At 34.1% G+C, this 14220-nt stretch overlaps 1 protein-coding gene across 2 annotated transcripts in view; it reads left to right on the forward strand.

Annotated features, from left to right (window-relative positions):
* Positions 1-14220, forward strand: part of LOC139312246 (contactin-4-like) — a 248694-nt gene that overhangs the window by 118832 nt on the left and 115642 nt on the right. The window contains exons 3-5 of one of the 2 annotated variants that reach the window (XM_070936863.1): positions 979-1182; positions 7219-7321; positions 9030-9214. In XM_070936863.1, the coding sequence (XP_070792964.1) occupies positions 979-1182; positions 7219-7321; positions 9030-9214 (492 nt within the window). Of the gene's footprint in view, positions 1-978; positions 1183-7218; positions 7322-9029; positions 9215-14220 lie in introns of those variants that run through there. The other variant, XM_070936862.1, reaches the window with a different exon arrangement.

Raw genomic sequence — 14220 nt, forward strand, 5'->3', positions numbered from 1 at the left:
ACTCCCACCCTTGCCCACACTCACTCACACTTATGAAGTTATCTAGTTGGGTAATGAAACATCTGTAAGCAAACAGCCAAGCTCAGAGAGCACCAAGGACCCCCCGGTTCAGTCTTGAGCTACAAATTGTATACTCTCTTCTACTGGAATATATAGAGTGCCTAGCTGGTAAATGTTTCCAGATAGCTAGTTTTAGGGAATTTGTGGCTTTGTTTACTTTCTGTAACCATGCACTGATTTCTGATTCATACATTAGGCAGCTAGCAATCAAGAGTTCCTGTCTGTCTCTTCCAAAAAAATAAAACATTGGAATGTGTCGCTGAAGTATTGCCCAGGTTTTAGAGTTCTCCACACAAAGATTCCTTTATTTGCCTTTATATACATGTAGGATCAGATTAAACTCAGTTTATGTCCTAAATACAAACAAACAATGGTGCTCTCAATAGAAACAAAACTCTCATACCACGAAATGGAAACAAATGTGATATCTGACAACACTTTGAAACCAAATGTTTTAAACTGGAGTCACTCACCATGCCAAGGAAATATATATTTTTTTTAAAAAAAAGCAGATTAAAGTTTAACACAACAGGTTAGGATTCCAAAAAAGTCATATAAAATTGAGCATGTAAGTGAAAGAGTTAAGAGCATGATAACTGGGGCGGGGCGGGGGGAACTCTGTGGTGCTCCTCCCTTGCATTGTTGCTCTAAGTACTTGCTTATTTTGCTGAATGATTCCCCCAGGATTGTATAAATGCATATTTTTACTTTGTTAGGCTAAAAAACAGAGCTGGTGTCTGAAAATCAGAGTGGCTTCAAATTAATAAAAATGCAATCCTTCTTCTCACGTTAACAGTTTGAAAAGTCTGTGTGCATGTCTAGGGAGAGTTGATGTTTGCTTCTTTTATGACCTAGTCTTCTGCTTTCCACAAGTATATTCTGTAATATTATTAATAGTTATTATTGCTTTATTTTCAGAATTGATATATGCCTGGATTTTCAATGAATATCCAACTTTTGTGCACCAGGATAATCGCCGCTTTGTTTCGCAAGAGACTGGGAATTTATACATAGCTAAAGTAGAGAAATCGGATGTGGGAAATTATACGTGTGTCGTGACAAACACAGTAACAAATAGCAGAGTGCGAGGGCCTCCTACGCCTTTAATCCTGAGAAATGATGGTAAGACTTTTATTACATTCTAATAAGATTCATAAGAAATGGTAAAAGGAAAAAGTTCTAAAGGATAATACTAAAAATCTACATTCTATACAGATACAATGAAAAGTAATTATTAAGATTTGGTCCCGAACAAGAGTTCAGATTATCATTCATTTTAAATATTTAAATAATCTTATGCTTGTGAAGCTTTCTTAGGTACTACATTGAATTTTACAGGAGTTATGTGGGTATAAACAAGCAAGAAAATTAGCAATTTAGTATCTGACACCTAGCTCAGATGCCACCCCTCCTCTGACTTTGTGGGCATGACTGGCAGATTTGCCAAACATGGCAGCCATTGGATGGTACCAGCCCACTAGTAAGGAAGCCACCAATATGCTGCTGCTACCACCCAGAATGTTCCACCCCTTCTCCTTCCCTCAGCCTGAAAGTTTGAGTGAAAATTGGATTTAGCAATCTGCCACCTACACCCCCATTCTAAGCTCATGAGCCATTAAAACCAGGTGGCAGTTCATTGAGTTCAATAGTAGCAGTGAACATTAAATGAAATACAATAAGATTTGGGGCTTGAAGTAGTAATGTAAAATAGTAAATTTGTATGTTAAAATTAGGCATCATAAAAGAGCGCTGCTATTTATAGTCTTCATTTTCCTGTTCTACATTTCCTATAATTCAGCTGTTTAAATGCAATTCATTCATCAATATTCATATGTTAAGGCAGTTAATATAAAAGACCACTCTTTTGGGATGCAAAATAGTAAATTAAAGAGCAATAAATGCAAACAAAAATGATATATGTTATAGGAGTATGTCAGCTGTATTTGGATCTTTTTTAAAAAAAAAAAAACCTGACATTTGCATGGCCAGTATATTTCAATATATAAGAGGAATTAGTTTCATTAGAGCACATGGTTATTAAATTAGTAGATTAAGTGGCAAATTCATCCATTTTTAATGTCCTGATTACATAAATAAGAACTATATAAATCTAAAATGTTGGTGCTAGAACTATTGCAATACTTCACACTCCTTATAAGCAAGTATAAGCAAGATGAATAACAAAAACACAAAAAAACGCTATCCTTTGGGGAAAAAATCAAACTTAATATGTCCTCCATTCCAACAATTCAAATAAATGAATACTTTTTTTTATAATACTCAACATTTTTCATTAGATGAATAATAGGGAGCTCTTATCAATGCTTTTCTTGCTTTTTTAAAAAATAAAACTTCTTTTTAATTAGTGTTGGCTTTGTAACCTAGCACTAAATGTGCCAAAAATACTTGGATTTGATAACCATGGTTAAAAGGAGAAAACAGGAGCCCTATAAAATTATTTCTGGGAAACATAGATTTCCTGTTCTGTCCCATTTTAGATTACACGAGACATCTCCATATTCGCTACTGCAAAAATAAGAGAGGATTCTGGCAGATTGGTGTTGATGATTATAAAAATGCACCCTGCCTCTTCCCAATTATATAACTTACTTGGATTTTGTATCCCTTAAAATTGTAGTTATTTGGGATACTTAGAACATCTCCATGGAAATGTGACTTGATATCTGGAAAGTTATTAAAATTGTAATATTGTACTGTTCTCGAGTACCTGTCCCTGTTTTCCATCTTTATCCTTCACTAACTGTGCAAGAAATACTATTTATAGTATATAAATACATTTATCTATAAATAATCTATATATATAAAACCACTCATGCATTAATCACGAAATCTCCAGAACCGAAAAGCCTACAAACTTGAAATTTGCCACATATGTTCCTCTTGGCTTCTAGGTGTTCACAAAGAAAGGATTTTTCGAAATGACCATCAGATCATTAGTATTTCCTATATTATTATTAACATGCTCTGTTTCACTTTCCTAACAGCCCTCTGATGCTAAGGAGTTCTACTCCTCCTCCCCATCTCAAAAGAAATCTGTTCCAAATGCAAAACACAAGCAGAGGAGAGGACTTTCAGTTTCAGTTTTACTTTCACAGCAGCAAACAGCTTTACTACAGAACAGTTGAGCTAAGCCACACCCAGCCTCCTTCCTGTCTCCTTGCTCACACAGCAAATACTGTTTGAGTTTCCAAACATCCCTCAAGTCTCTCACATACTGACAGGATGCTAGCCAGATGAATACCGATAGATGCTGCCAGGCTGGGGCATTCTACTCCCACTCCCCCTCTGTTCCAATTGCCAGTTGCATTATATTAACACACTCTGATCCTACAGAGTTACACATTCTACATTAAGTTTCAGGCTGTAAGTGTCAATTTATCAAGCCCGAGCACATAGCAAAGCACGGGCGTCCAGCTAGTATTTCATATCTGCATTTCATTTTTCATTCTGCTTCCTAACCAGCTTCTTGGGGGCCATAAAAAATAAAACTTTACTTGTTTCTTTGCACGTTTTTTGAAAACAATATGTTTTTTTTTTCTTATTGTATGGCAGATTCAAAAAAAGTTTCCTTAATCCATTGGTCAAGCTATTACAATAGCAGGCGGCATTTCCTCCATGGGACACTAAAATGTATCAAAACTGGACATGGCCAGGCAATGGTAAAAGTAGACTTATTGTTTAGACAATTCCTGGATCAATATAAGACCAGTTTGTGTCTTCTCTGCCGAGATGGTGTTTATCTAATCGTCCAAGTACAAGATAAAAGGCAGTCTGTGTGGCATAGAATTTGTCAGAAAATAGTCATTGCTCTGGTCTTTCCATAGTAAGAATTATCTTCAAATTTAGGCTTGTCTCCCACAATCTATTCTAAGTATACTTTCAGCCAGTCCTCAATTAGCCTATTAAGTGCTGGGAGTAATCAGAGTGCAGAGAAAGAGTAACAGTGGCAACAGGGGAGCCATAGCTTTAAAAATAGCTTACAACTGATCATCCATTTGCTTCAATTGAAGTTGTTTCCTTATTTTTCTCTGCAGAGAACAACTTGTGGGCAAGGTTCCTTTTTTAATTTCCTGGGCAGCCTGAAATAGCAGACCTGTTTGGTTTCTCATTTGTGCTGAAGAAAGAACCAAAACTTTAACTGTAGTTTTCTGACTACAGGATTTCATCCAGATCAGGATTTTCTGGTGGTGTGAATGTAGACAGTTTAGCTGCGTGCTTTGTGTATTATGGCGGCTAACGCCATCTAGGGCATTAAACTATGCGTAGCCATTGTACAACCTGCTGACATGGCTGAAGTAAGCCCAGCAAAAGTTGAAAAGATATTGAAACTAAATAATGACAAGTTAATAGGGTGAATAAGAAAAGCAAGGTCTCAAGGCTGTACATGAGATAAACATGTAGATGGGGTAAATTGAGTGGAAGATCAACAACAGGACAGCCTGCCAGGCTCTTTTGAGAAACTGGAGTAAGCAGTCACACTGATCCTGCATCAGGCCCTGGAATAGTGCTGACAAACTCATGGGTAAGCAAAAGCAGTCAGTGAGGAGCAATGCAATCTGTGTGACTATAGTATCTTTGCCAGTGAGATACTGCTCTATGAAGTGTGTAAGAGAAGGTATAGTTGCACAGAGATAGAAAAATGAAACAGTCTTAGAATGTTGCCCAGAACACCATAGCAATAGTCAACAAATCAGCATTGTTGTCATAAGTTGCTATCCATAGCTTAAACATAAATAATGACAGGATAAGGGATGATCCTACCCATGAAAGTGGATAAAACAAATGAACAAACATTTGAGGGCCAGTCACCATGAAGACAATTTCATTTCAAAACAGCTGAGCAACAGCAGGACTCCTTGTTTTCTTCTTCTTCAAAAGCCATTTGATCAGTGTGAATCTCTGTGTGAGAGAGAATGAATAGGGAACATCTATAATGCTTTAAGCATCAGATAATCTCTTACAAAGAACTATGAACAGGGAACATTCACTGAGCCAGTTCCTATATAGTTATATCCTGTGTGTGTGTGTGTGTGTGTGTGTGTGTGTGTACATGTATACACACACAAACGTACACATATACACACACATATATGCACACACACACACATATATTTACACACACACACACACACACACACACACACATACATATACATATACATCAGGGGTGGGTTCTACTTACCTTTACTACCGGTAAGCAACGGGATCACGCACTCGCTTCGCTCATGCATGTGCCTTGCTTCTGCGCATGCGCAGATCACTTCTGATGATGTCAGGGTCAGTGGGCGGAGCCTCCCCCGGTTTTACTACCAGTTCTATAGAACCGGTCCGAACCGGGGGCAACCCACTATACATATACATATACATATACATATACATATACATATACATATACATATACATATACATATACATATACATATACATATATACACACATGCATACACACACAGTTTTATGTGTATATTTGAGATTGTTATGATATTTGCCTTGCCTAATATTTATTGATTCCCAAAACAGACCTTCAGCTTTGGGGAATAAACCAGTTAAATTTTGATGTTTTGAAATTCTGAAAGTTTCTCAAACAAAGATATGTGATCAGGCCTGAGGCTCCCACATAACCAGAGATTTATCTAGATGGCTTTATTTACTTCAATTAGGGTTTGGTATTTTGGGTTTTTAGAAGATTTATTGTTATGGGTTTTTATATTTGCATATGCTGTTTTTATATTTTTTTATTTATCCATTATTGTGAACCATCCAAAGTCACCTATAGTGAGATGAGTGGCTATATACCTTTGATTGTTTAATAAATAAATAAATACATAAAATTATGAATCTTCCTGAAATGGAAAATATCAACATGATTGTTTCTGAATATGTTAGTGAAAGTTATAGTTTATGGTAATCAGTATAATCCTCTGTTATCATTCGCTAAATGTACACCTATTGGAATAACAGTTATATGAGTTCGTTTCTAAGAAATACACATTCCATAAACAAACGAACAAATAAATAAATAAATAAGACAATAAGAATTGCAATAAAAACAGCACTAAATATCAATAAACTTACACATTGTATGATCTTTACATGACATTTATTTTATACTTTGTCACTCTTCAGGTTACTTTCTGTAACTCTGTGTGGCACCCCAATTTTCAACAAACTTAGGATAGAAAAAATGCTCTGTTCTAAGTGATTTTTTTTTTCTTTATTCAAATTCAGCCTTGTTTTTAGCTGTTTTGCTGGTTCCCTCTCCGTAGCTGAAGTAGCTTTGTATTCTGCAGAGTTCTAGGGTTAACATTCCATGCAGGAGACAGCTGCTGTTATCTGCTTCCATGGATAAAACGTCAACAGATCACTTTAAGAGTATAAGCCAGTCAACAGGGGAGCATCCTCCATAGCAGTCATAATGGCTCAGAATCAAAGATGCAGGGATTCCAGCTGTCTTCAAACTGTATTTTGGAAAATGATACTTTTGAATCTTAATCCCATATTCAATGCCTTACAACTGCAGTTTTCCTATTATACTTAATCTTGAATTGATCCCTATAGGTGAACAAAAATAAATACAAAGGATACCCCCTAAAATTCATAATGTAATTCTCGTGAAATCACATTCATAATGCAATTCTCCAGGAAATCACATTAACCCCTAGTGGAGCCAGTTCAGTTTGTGTTGACTGAACATAAATATGACTTTTTATGCAAATCAGTATTTAGATATATTTTATTTATTCGAAAGTATGAATGTGATAAGTGATTTACAAAAGCAGTAAAACCTGTATAATGCCATTGGAGACAATTTGTCTTGGTATTATTTGGATCTCTGATGGTCTATATATATATTCTTTTTTATGAACAGCAAAGCACTAATAAAGTATAATCATATATATAAAAAGAAGACATGAGGAGATTTAATCATTGGCAGATTGCTAAGAGCTACAGGCCAATTTTTCCCCTAGCCAATAAATGGAAGAGGAAGCCCTCCCTGAATGGCAGTTAGGTCTTCTTTGAAGTTAACAGATAAACTGTCATGTAATGATACATAAAATGCTCCCGGTTAACTCTGGAATACTTGAGAATATGAACTGCAGAAATCAACCCAGTTTAGCATCTATTTTATATTCACAGGAGTGATGGGTGAATATGAGCCAAAAATCGAAGTGCAATTCCCAGAAATGGTTCCATCTGCCAAAGGAACAACTGTGAGGCTGGAGTGTTTTGCACTGGGAAAGTAAGTTTTTGCCAACCACACAGTGGTACTGAAATTATTTCCAGAGAGTTAAGCAGTCTACCAAATTGGGAGAATTCTGTTTGACACAATTTATGTTTGCTCCAGGACCTTTTCAACAAATTGCTCATTTTCCAGTGCTATACAAATTGTCACTTCAAACAGTATCATCTTCCTGGAATCAAATTAAAGATCTACCTGCTTTATTACATCTAATCCATCAACCATTTAATCTAATAACAAAAGTTATTGAGGTATGATCCTTTTCTAGATAGGCCACACAAACCAACTCAAAATATTCTCTAAATTGGATGCAGAAAATAAATCTTGAGGACCTAATGAATTATATGCTAAAAATAACTTTGCAGAATTCCACAGCAATGAGAAAATTCAGTGTCAGGAATTAGCGTGAAAGTGATTTATTATAAGGGAACTATATTGCTGTTGTATTTGTCTACAATACAGACCTAGCATATTGTGTCCCAATTCCAATAAATCAATTCAGAATGTCTCCTTTCATGGTTATGCTTGGTGGATCTGTGACCTATAATAAAAAAAGTCAAATTCAGTGTACTCTATTACCTGCTGTTAATAAAAACAGAGGAGACTGATATTTTTGTAGACTTTCAATGAGCTCCTAGATATGTCATCTGGTCAAATACATGATGTTTAGTTTAATTCCACAATTATTGTCCTATATACTTAATGAAATTTAAAGTATATTTAATCACAATAATCTGTTTATACTTCTATTTATACATTTTGAAAAAAATAGGTAAAATCAAGTCTTTATCACAATTTAAATTAATCATTAGTGACAGTGCCATTGTTATAAGTAGGTCTATTCTAAGTAGAGTCTAATATATACAAAATAGTCAATTTTATGACAGGAATAAAACTTATAAGTATTTGTTTTCAATGGAAAGGATACTACAGGTGTTTAGCCCTACTCCTAGACACCAGTTTGTCCAACTCTGAAATATGTTCCATCATATCTCACACTTATTATTATATTTCAAATTTCTCTCTTAGCAAGGTTGCATTTATATTTTGTAGCCTGCCTTTAGTTTCTTATTGGAGAAGCTGGTCCATGTTTTATAGGTTACAGGTTTCAAATAAGTCCAATGATGGATTGGAGATAGGTTTTGGGAAAATACTTCTGTTTAAAAAAGACTAATAGATATCTTTATGTCCAAATATATCACATTTCTGTTTATTGGAAAAATGTGATTATAGAAATGTTTAATTAATGGTATATCTTCCCAGAAAGAATTAAATCAATGCAGAATTATGTATGTAGTGGACAGAACCCTCTCACATAAATGTCAGAAAAGTACAGGCCCACAGGATATGCCCATCGGACACAACATTAAATATTTTGAGCTATATGATTATAGGCAAAAATCCATATTAAGATATATGACAAAATTGATCAGCATTGCATGATAATAAGTATAACCAATAATAGCCTAGGTATAAACATGACTAATTAGAGATATAGGTCAGATTTTCCTAACCTGGCACCTTCAAAATGCTTTGGTATTCCCAGAATTTCCACTCAATATAATTAGAGTTGGGAAGATCTGACCTAAGTTTTGATGATCATATAATGGAATTTTTGTCTAGAAATTGTTAATATATAATATGTCTGTCATTTAAAATTACATAGCCTTTACCATCATATTTTTTTCCCTTTATTGTTCATAAATAGCCCAGTTCCTGCAATCAGCTGGAGAAGAACAGACGGAAAGCAAATCCCCAAAAAAGCTCGGAGACACAAATCAAGCAGCATTCTCGAAATCCCCAACTTTCAGCAGGAAGATGCTGGCATGTACGAATGCGTAGCTGAAAATGTGAGAGGAAAGAACGTGGCCAGAGGCCAACTAACATTTTATGGTACCCAGATTATTTATTTACCTGATTTTCATTATAGCTGAGGCAAAAATGCGGTAAATGCTTTGTTGCAATGTCAATGTTGATACTTCTCTTCACATTTTGTATTGCAAATAGGTTTTCTCAGCAAGTGTAATTTTACATAAAATAAAAACCTCTGAGACAGGCATATTGATTGAGGCTATGAAGTGTGGAAGAAGTAAAAACGTATGTCATGAGACAGAGATTGGCCTAGTAAAAAAAACAAAATGCTATTGTAAAGCAATTTATTCTGTTTTTCTTCATCATCTGTTAGAAAACATGCTGTTTTGAATAATCTTGGCAGTTCTGCCTTTAAACAAAATTAGGACTGCTTGTTTCTTTCATTGCTCATGTCATTGTTTCTAACTGATCTTTCATTGGTACCAGCTCTTCATGTCAAGATCCAAATGTTTCCCTTACACCAACTTCTATTAAGCAAGTACTTGTTATGCTGAAAAGCTAATGATGAGCTCTATATCTGTCTGAAAATTATGGTGGAATTCATTTCTGCAATCCAAGATGTTATAAAATGCTTGTGGCACTAACACACAAATGTTTGTGTTAATGAAAATAAGTTAAGGATAAGAACAGGCAATTGTTTTATTCCTTAAGGCTAGACATGTTTCATCCCTCCCAGCTAGAAACAGCATTAGAAGGTATTCCATGATCTGAAGCTATTTCTCCCCCTCTTTTCCAAAAGGAAAGAACTATATATGTTTTTAGCCTATTGAAGCGTAGCATACCTATTTTATCTCTAATTTTAAAGAAAAGTTGACAAAACTGTTGGATAGTTAATAGGTTTAAACAGAAAAAATAATGAAACAAAAAGAAAACAACCAGGAATATTTTAAAAAAAGGAATCTTGATGGTGCTTGTGTGAAAAATGAGCATGCTTTATTTTGGACATTGCCTAAGTGTCTCCTTCCATTATGAAAAAAGAGCAAGTCAGGTAAGTATCTGAAATACATAGGTTAGAATAAAAGAAAGAGAAAGAAGACTAAACTGAGGTAAAAACTACTAGAAAACATGGAAATGTCTAACTGACCAACATGAGGCATGTTACATACAGAAATGCAAAGCTTGCTTTAGAGGGAAGGAGATAAGAATATTAAGTCCTTCTAGTAGAAGTTTTCAACTTCCACTCTTCAAAATCAGTATGTATAGGCACAGAAAAGGGTGTGTGTGATTAAAATCCAAAGAAAGTCAAACATTTGCAAGATTTTTTTATTTATTTTTATTTATTTTTTTGGCTAAAATTGGGCAATGCAATTTCAGAAATTCCAGGACCACAAAAACAAAAAGCCAAACTAGATATGCCTGGGGAAATAAGGAATTTTCTCATTCCCTTACAATTTTTGCACTGTTTTTTTTTTCTTTTTCTAAATCTGATACATACTTGTTTTCAAGTGAAATTCCCATTGACTTCAATGGAGGATTGCTTTGAAAAGCGAAGAACATTAGAAAGGCGTTAGGAACAGAACTACAGCTTCAGCTTGATAGAATCATAATTAGGAAATACTTACTTACCAGTATGTATGCCTGTCAGATTTGCAAGCCAGTTAAATATTGGTTTGATAACATTCATAGATAGCTTGAAAACATGTTTGCCACATTAATAGGTAGCTTGAAAACCAAACCAAAGAGTGCTCGGAAACAACTCCTTATAAAATCAGAGTGAGATAAATGATACCAGAAGATTCATTTCTGGATCCAATACTCTTCAACATTTCATTAATGACTAATAATCACAAAGTGATGAGGAGAACTCAAAAGTATAGGATGGGGAATATCTAGCTTGTTAACAATTTAAAGGATCTTCAAATTGGAATTGATCTGAACCTTAATTTGAGTTACTAGAAACGCTGCAGTTGCAAAAAGATAAATGCAGTTTTAGGCTGCGTCAATAGATGTATACTTTCCAAGTCACAGAAAGTAATAGTTTTATTCTGTTTTGCATTGATCAGATTGAAGATTCAGGCAAATTGGTGCAAAAAAAGACCTCTCCACCATTCAAGCTTCCTTTTCCTCCTATTCTTAATTCATAAGTCTTCATTTCAATGTTAATAAATGCCAAGAAAGAACTACCACTTTGCAAAATGCAAAATCTTGCCAAAAGGGGGAGGGAGAGGGGTCAAGTTAAAATAGACTCGAAAGAATAACATTTTAATGCATGAACAGTTTGGACCAATAAATATTTTTGTCCCAGTTGGAATAGCAACACTTAAAACTTACACCAACTTTAGTGTACTGGCAATGAAATGCAACCCTCCAGGTTCATTTTTCTCATTAGTTTCACAGCCAGTCCTTTAGTTTCCATCATTGAGAATATCTAGGAAAGCATCTCTTTTCATTTATTGAGACTGCATGACATTGATCAAAGGCATCCATCATTACAGCATTTTTTTTTTAGCTTTGAATGCCTTCATGATTTCTTTCTCCATGGAAATTGTTCCATAAAATTGCTCATTTTCAGCCATATGGCTAGGGTGCCAATTCTATGTCTCCAGCTCTAGGTTAATTTTAGGCCTAGCACTGCTATTCACAAAGGTGCCACAAAGATTGTTTTTCTTCTCCGATGTCTTCAGACTTAATGGTATTATGAAATCTGATCTTTCCCTAAAATATAAATGAGTTACTGTCATATTCTAAAGTTTTACTTTTTCACTTTAGTATCATTTTTTTGAATAGTTGATATGAATAACACAATTCTTTCATGCAGGCCGAGTTTCATCTTCTGTACTATAGTTATAAATAAATTACACTAACCCAAACTCTAGTTTTAGTCTTCCTAAACTTAAAAGTCAGTGATAAAGATTTGTACTTCATCCAGAACTACAGTGGGAACTCTTATGAGTCCAATGGAAACGATTTAAGGTAATTCTGGAAGACCTGATCCTGAACTTTTGAAACTGTATCAGAGTTATTTTGAACGACTGCAATTGTACACATTCCAAGGGGGAAAAAGAAACTGATTGCATCTCTAGCCAGAGCTTCAGAAAAGTCAAAGTAGCTCATTCTACATTCCTTTGGTGTGAACGTATGCATAATGAGAGTATTGAACATTATGAAGTGTGACTGATATGGTGAAATTTTCTGTGAGCACAGTGTATATAAATTGAGACAGTGTGAAGCAATCAAGTACCATGAACAGAATGCTTTTTAGTATTTAATTTAGTAGCAGATCTGAAAGTAGATAGATAGTAGTGTTATTTCAAAAAAACTAAAGTCTTGCTGGACTATTGCCATAGAAAAAGATCCCTTACCTAAAAATTAAATGTCCACTTTTAGGCTTCCTAAACACAATTGGTCAATTAATTTTGCCTAAATTTCATATACTTGTAAGGAAGGAAGACATAATATATTGATTCAAGTCAAGGCATGATCAAGGTCATCACAAAATCATACAATACTTACTAGTTGTCAGTCAGCAATCAGACATAAAAGTTATTTTACTCTTTAGCGTTGCCCTTCCTCCTCCTTGCAGACTAGCGTTGATATCTTTTTAGTAGATCATGTTTATTTTTAACAAACAAGAGGGACCAATGGCCCTTGCCTTTTCTTGATTGCAGAAGTTTAAACAAATGGAATAAATAAACTGGCTTAATGGAGCCAAGTAAACAAGAAGAAAGTAGCAAACCCAAGTATTTTTAAGCAGAATTGCTATAGTACGCTAGCCAAGGAAGACAAAAATAAATAAATAAATTGAATTGTGTGTGAGAGAGAGATGCAAAATAACAATTCAGTCCAAAATTAAGATGATAATAAAAATTATAATGATCAAATTAGTATATTTTATCTCTCTAGTATGTTTTACATTGTGAACAAAAAATTTTAAACTTTTCTTTATATTTTTCTTGCTGCTTGCATGTCTAGCATGTGATAAAAAGCATTCTGAGTATTGTTAAGAGTAACTACAAACAGAACTATTAAAATGTATTTTTGTTGTTTGAGAATTATTGTTATCCAATAAGAAATGTTGAAAACAGAGATGGATTTAAAATTATAGCTTTATGTTGATAAAATTTAAGTTGCCAATTTGACATTCTTTTATCTGGTGAAATAATGATGGAATAATATAAAATATCCAGTTTCCTGGAGACCTCTGCTGGTATTATATATATCCTTGAATTTTTATTATGGATTACAAATATTTATATGAACCTTAATTATTTCCCATTCTATAGAATATTTAATTGTCTAGCTCTTTTAAAATACCCCCATATTATTCATCAGGATTTGTGTTTGTTACTTGTAATCAAGGTAATGATAGTCTTTTAATTTTGAGATGCATGTTTCTGAAAGTTACTTTATGATATTATTTACCTGCAAATAGTTAGATATTGTATATAATGGAACTATAAAATATAATACTGACCACAAGAGTAACCATGTAAATACATGGGGGGGGGAAGTCTGTTGATTTTAAAGTGGTTTGATTTTGCCCATTTATTTGCAATTCAGATTCACAGAAAGTGAACAAAATTTTCTGATTTTGTTCTAACATCTGCTTTGTCTCTATGATTGCTGTATTTTTCACATTTCTTATCACTATTTTTGGATCTGTACAATCCAATTTAATTGTTTTATCCCTCCAGTTGATTTAAATTGCTATTTTCTTCTAATATTAAATTAGCTTTTATTATTTTTTCCACATCCATACTACTCTTCTATTGTTTATGTTTGCATATACAAATTACAATTTTGATGATTGAAACAACTGTTGAAAGTAACCAAAATACACACACTCTGTTACTTACAACCTAATATTTTGTAGCCTCAGAAATCAGAGTTCAAGGGGCACTATAGTTATCTTAATATTCTCAGTTTAATAATTATATTCTACAGGATTTGATCCATGTATGATAAGGTGCAAAATAGAATTCAGGGGAAAACTTTATTTACCCTCAGATAATGAAATATTTCATCCTTTTTTTTTTTTTGCACTCTTTATTTTTCAAATCATATGCATAACAAAACAACAACAAACC

Source organism: Pituophis catenifer, unplaced genomic scaffold (genome assembly GCF_029215685.1).
Source record: "Pituophis catenifer annectens isolate HBS135680 unplaced genomic scaffold, rPitCat1.0.hap2 SCAF_2, whole genome shotgun sequence".
Taxonomy (NCBI): Eukaryota; Metazoa; Chordata; class Lepidosauria; order Squamata; family Colubridae; genus Pituophis; species Pituophis catenifer.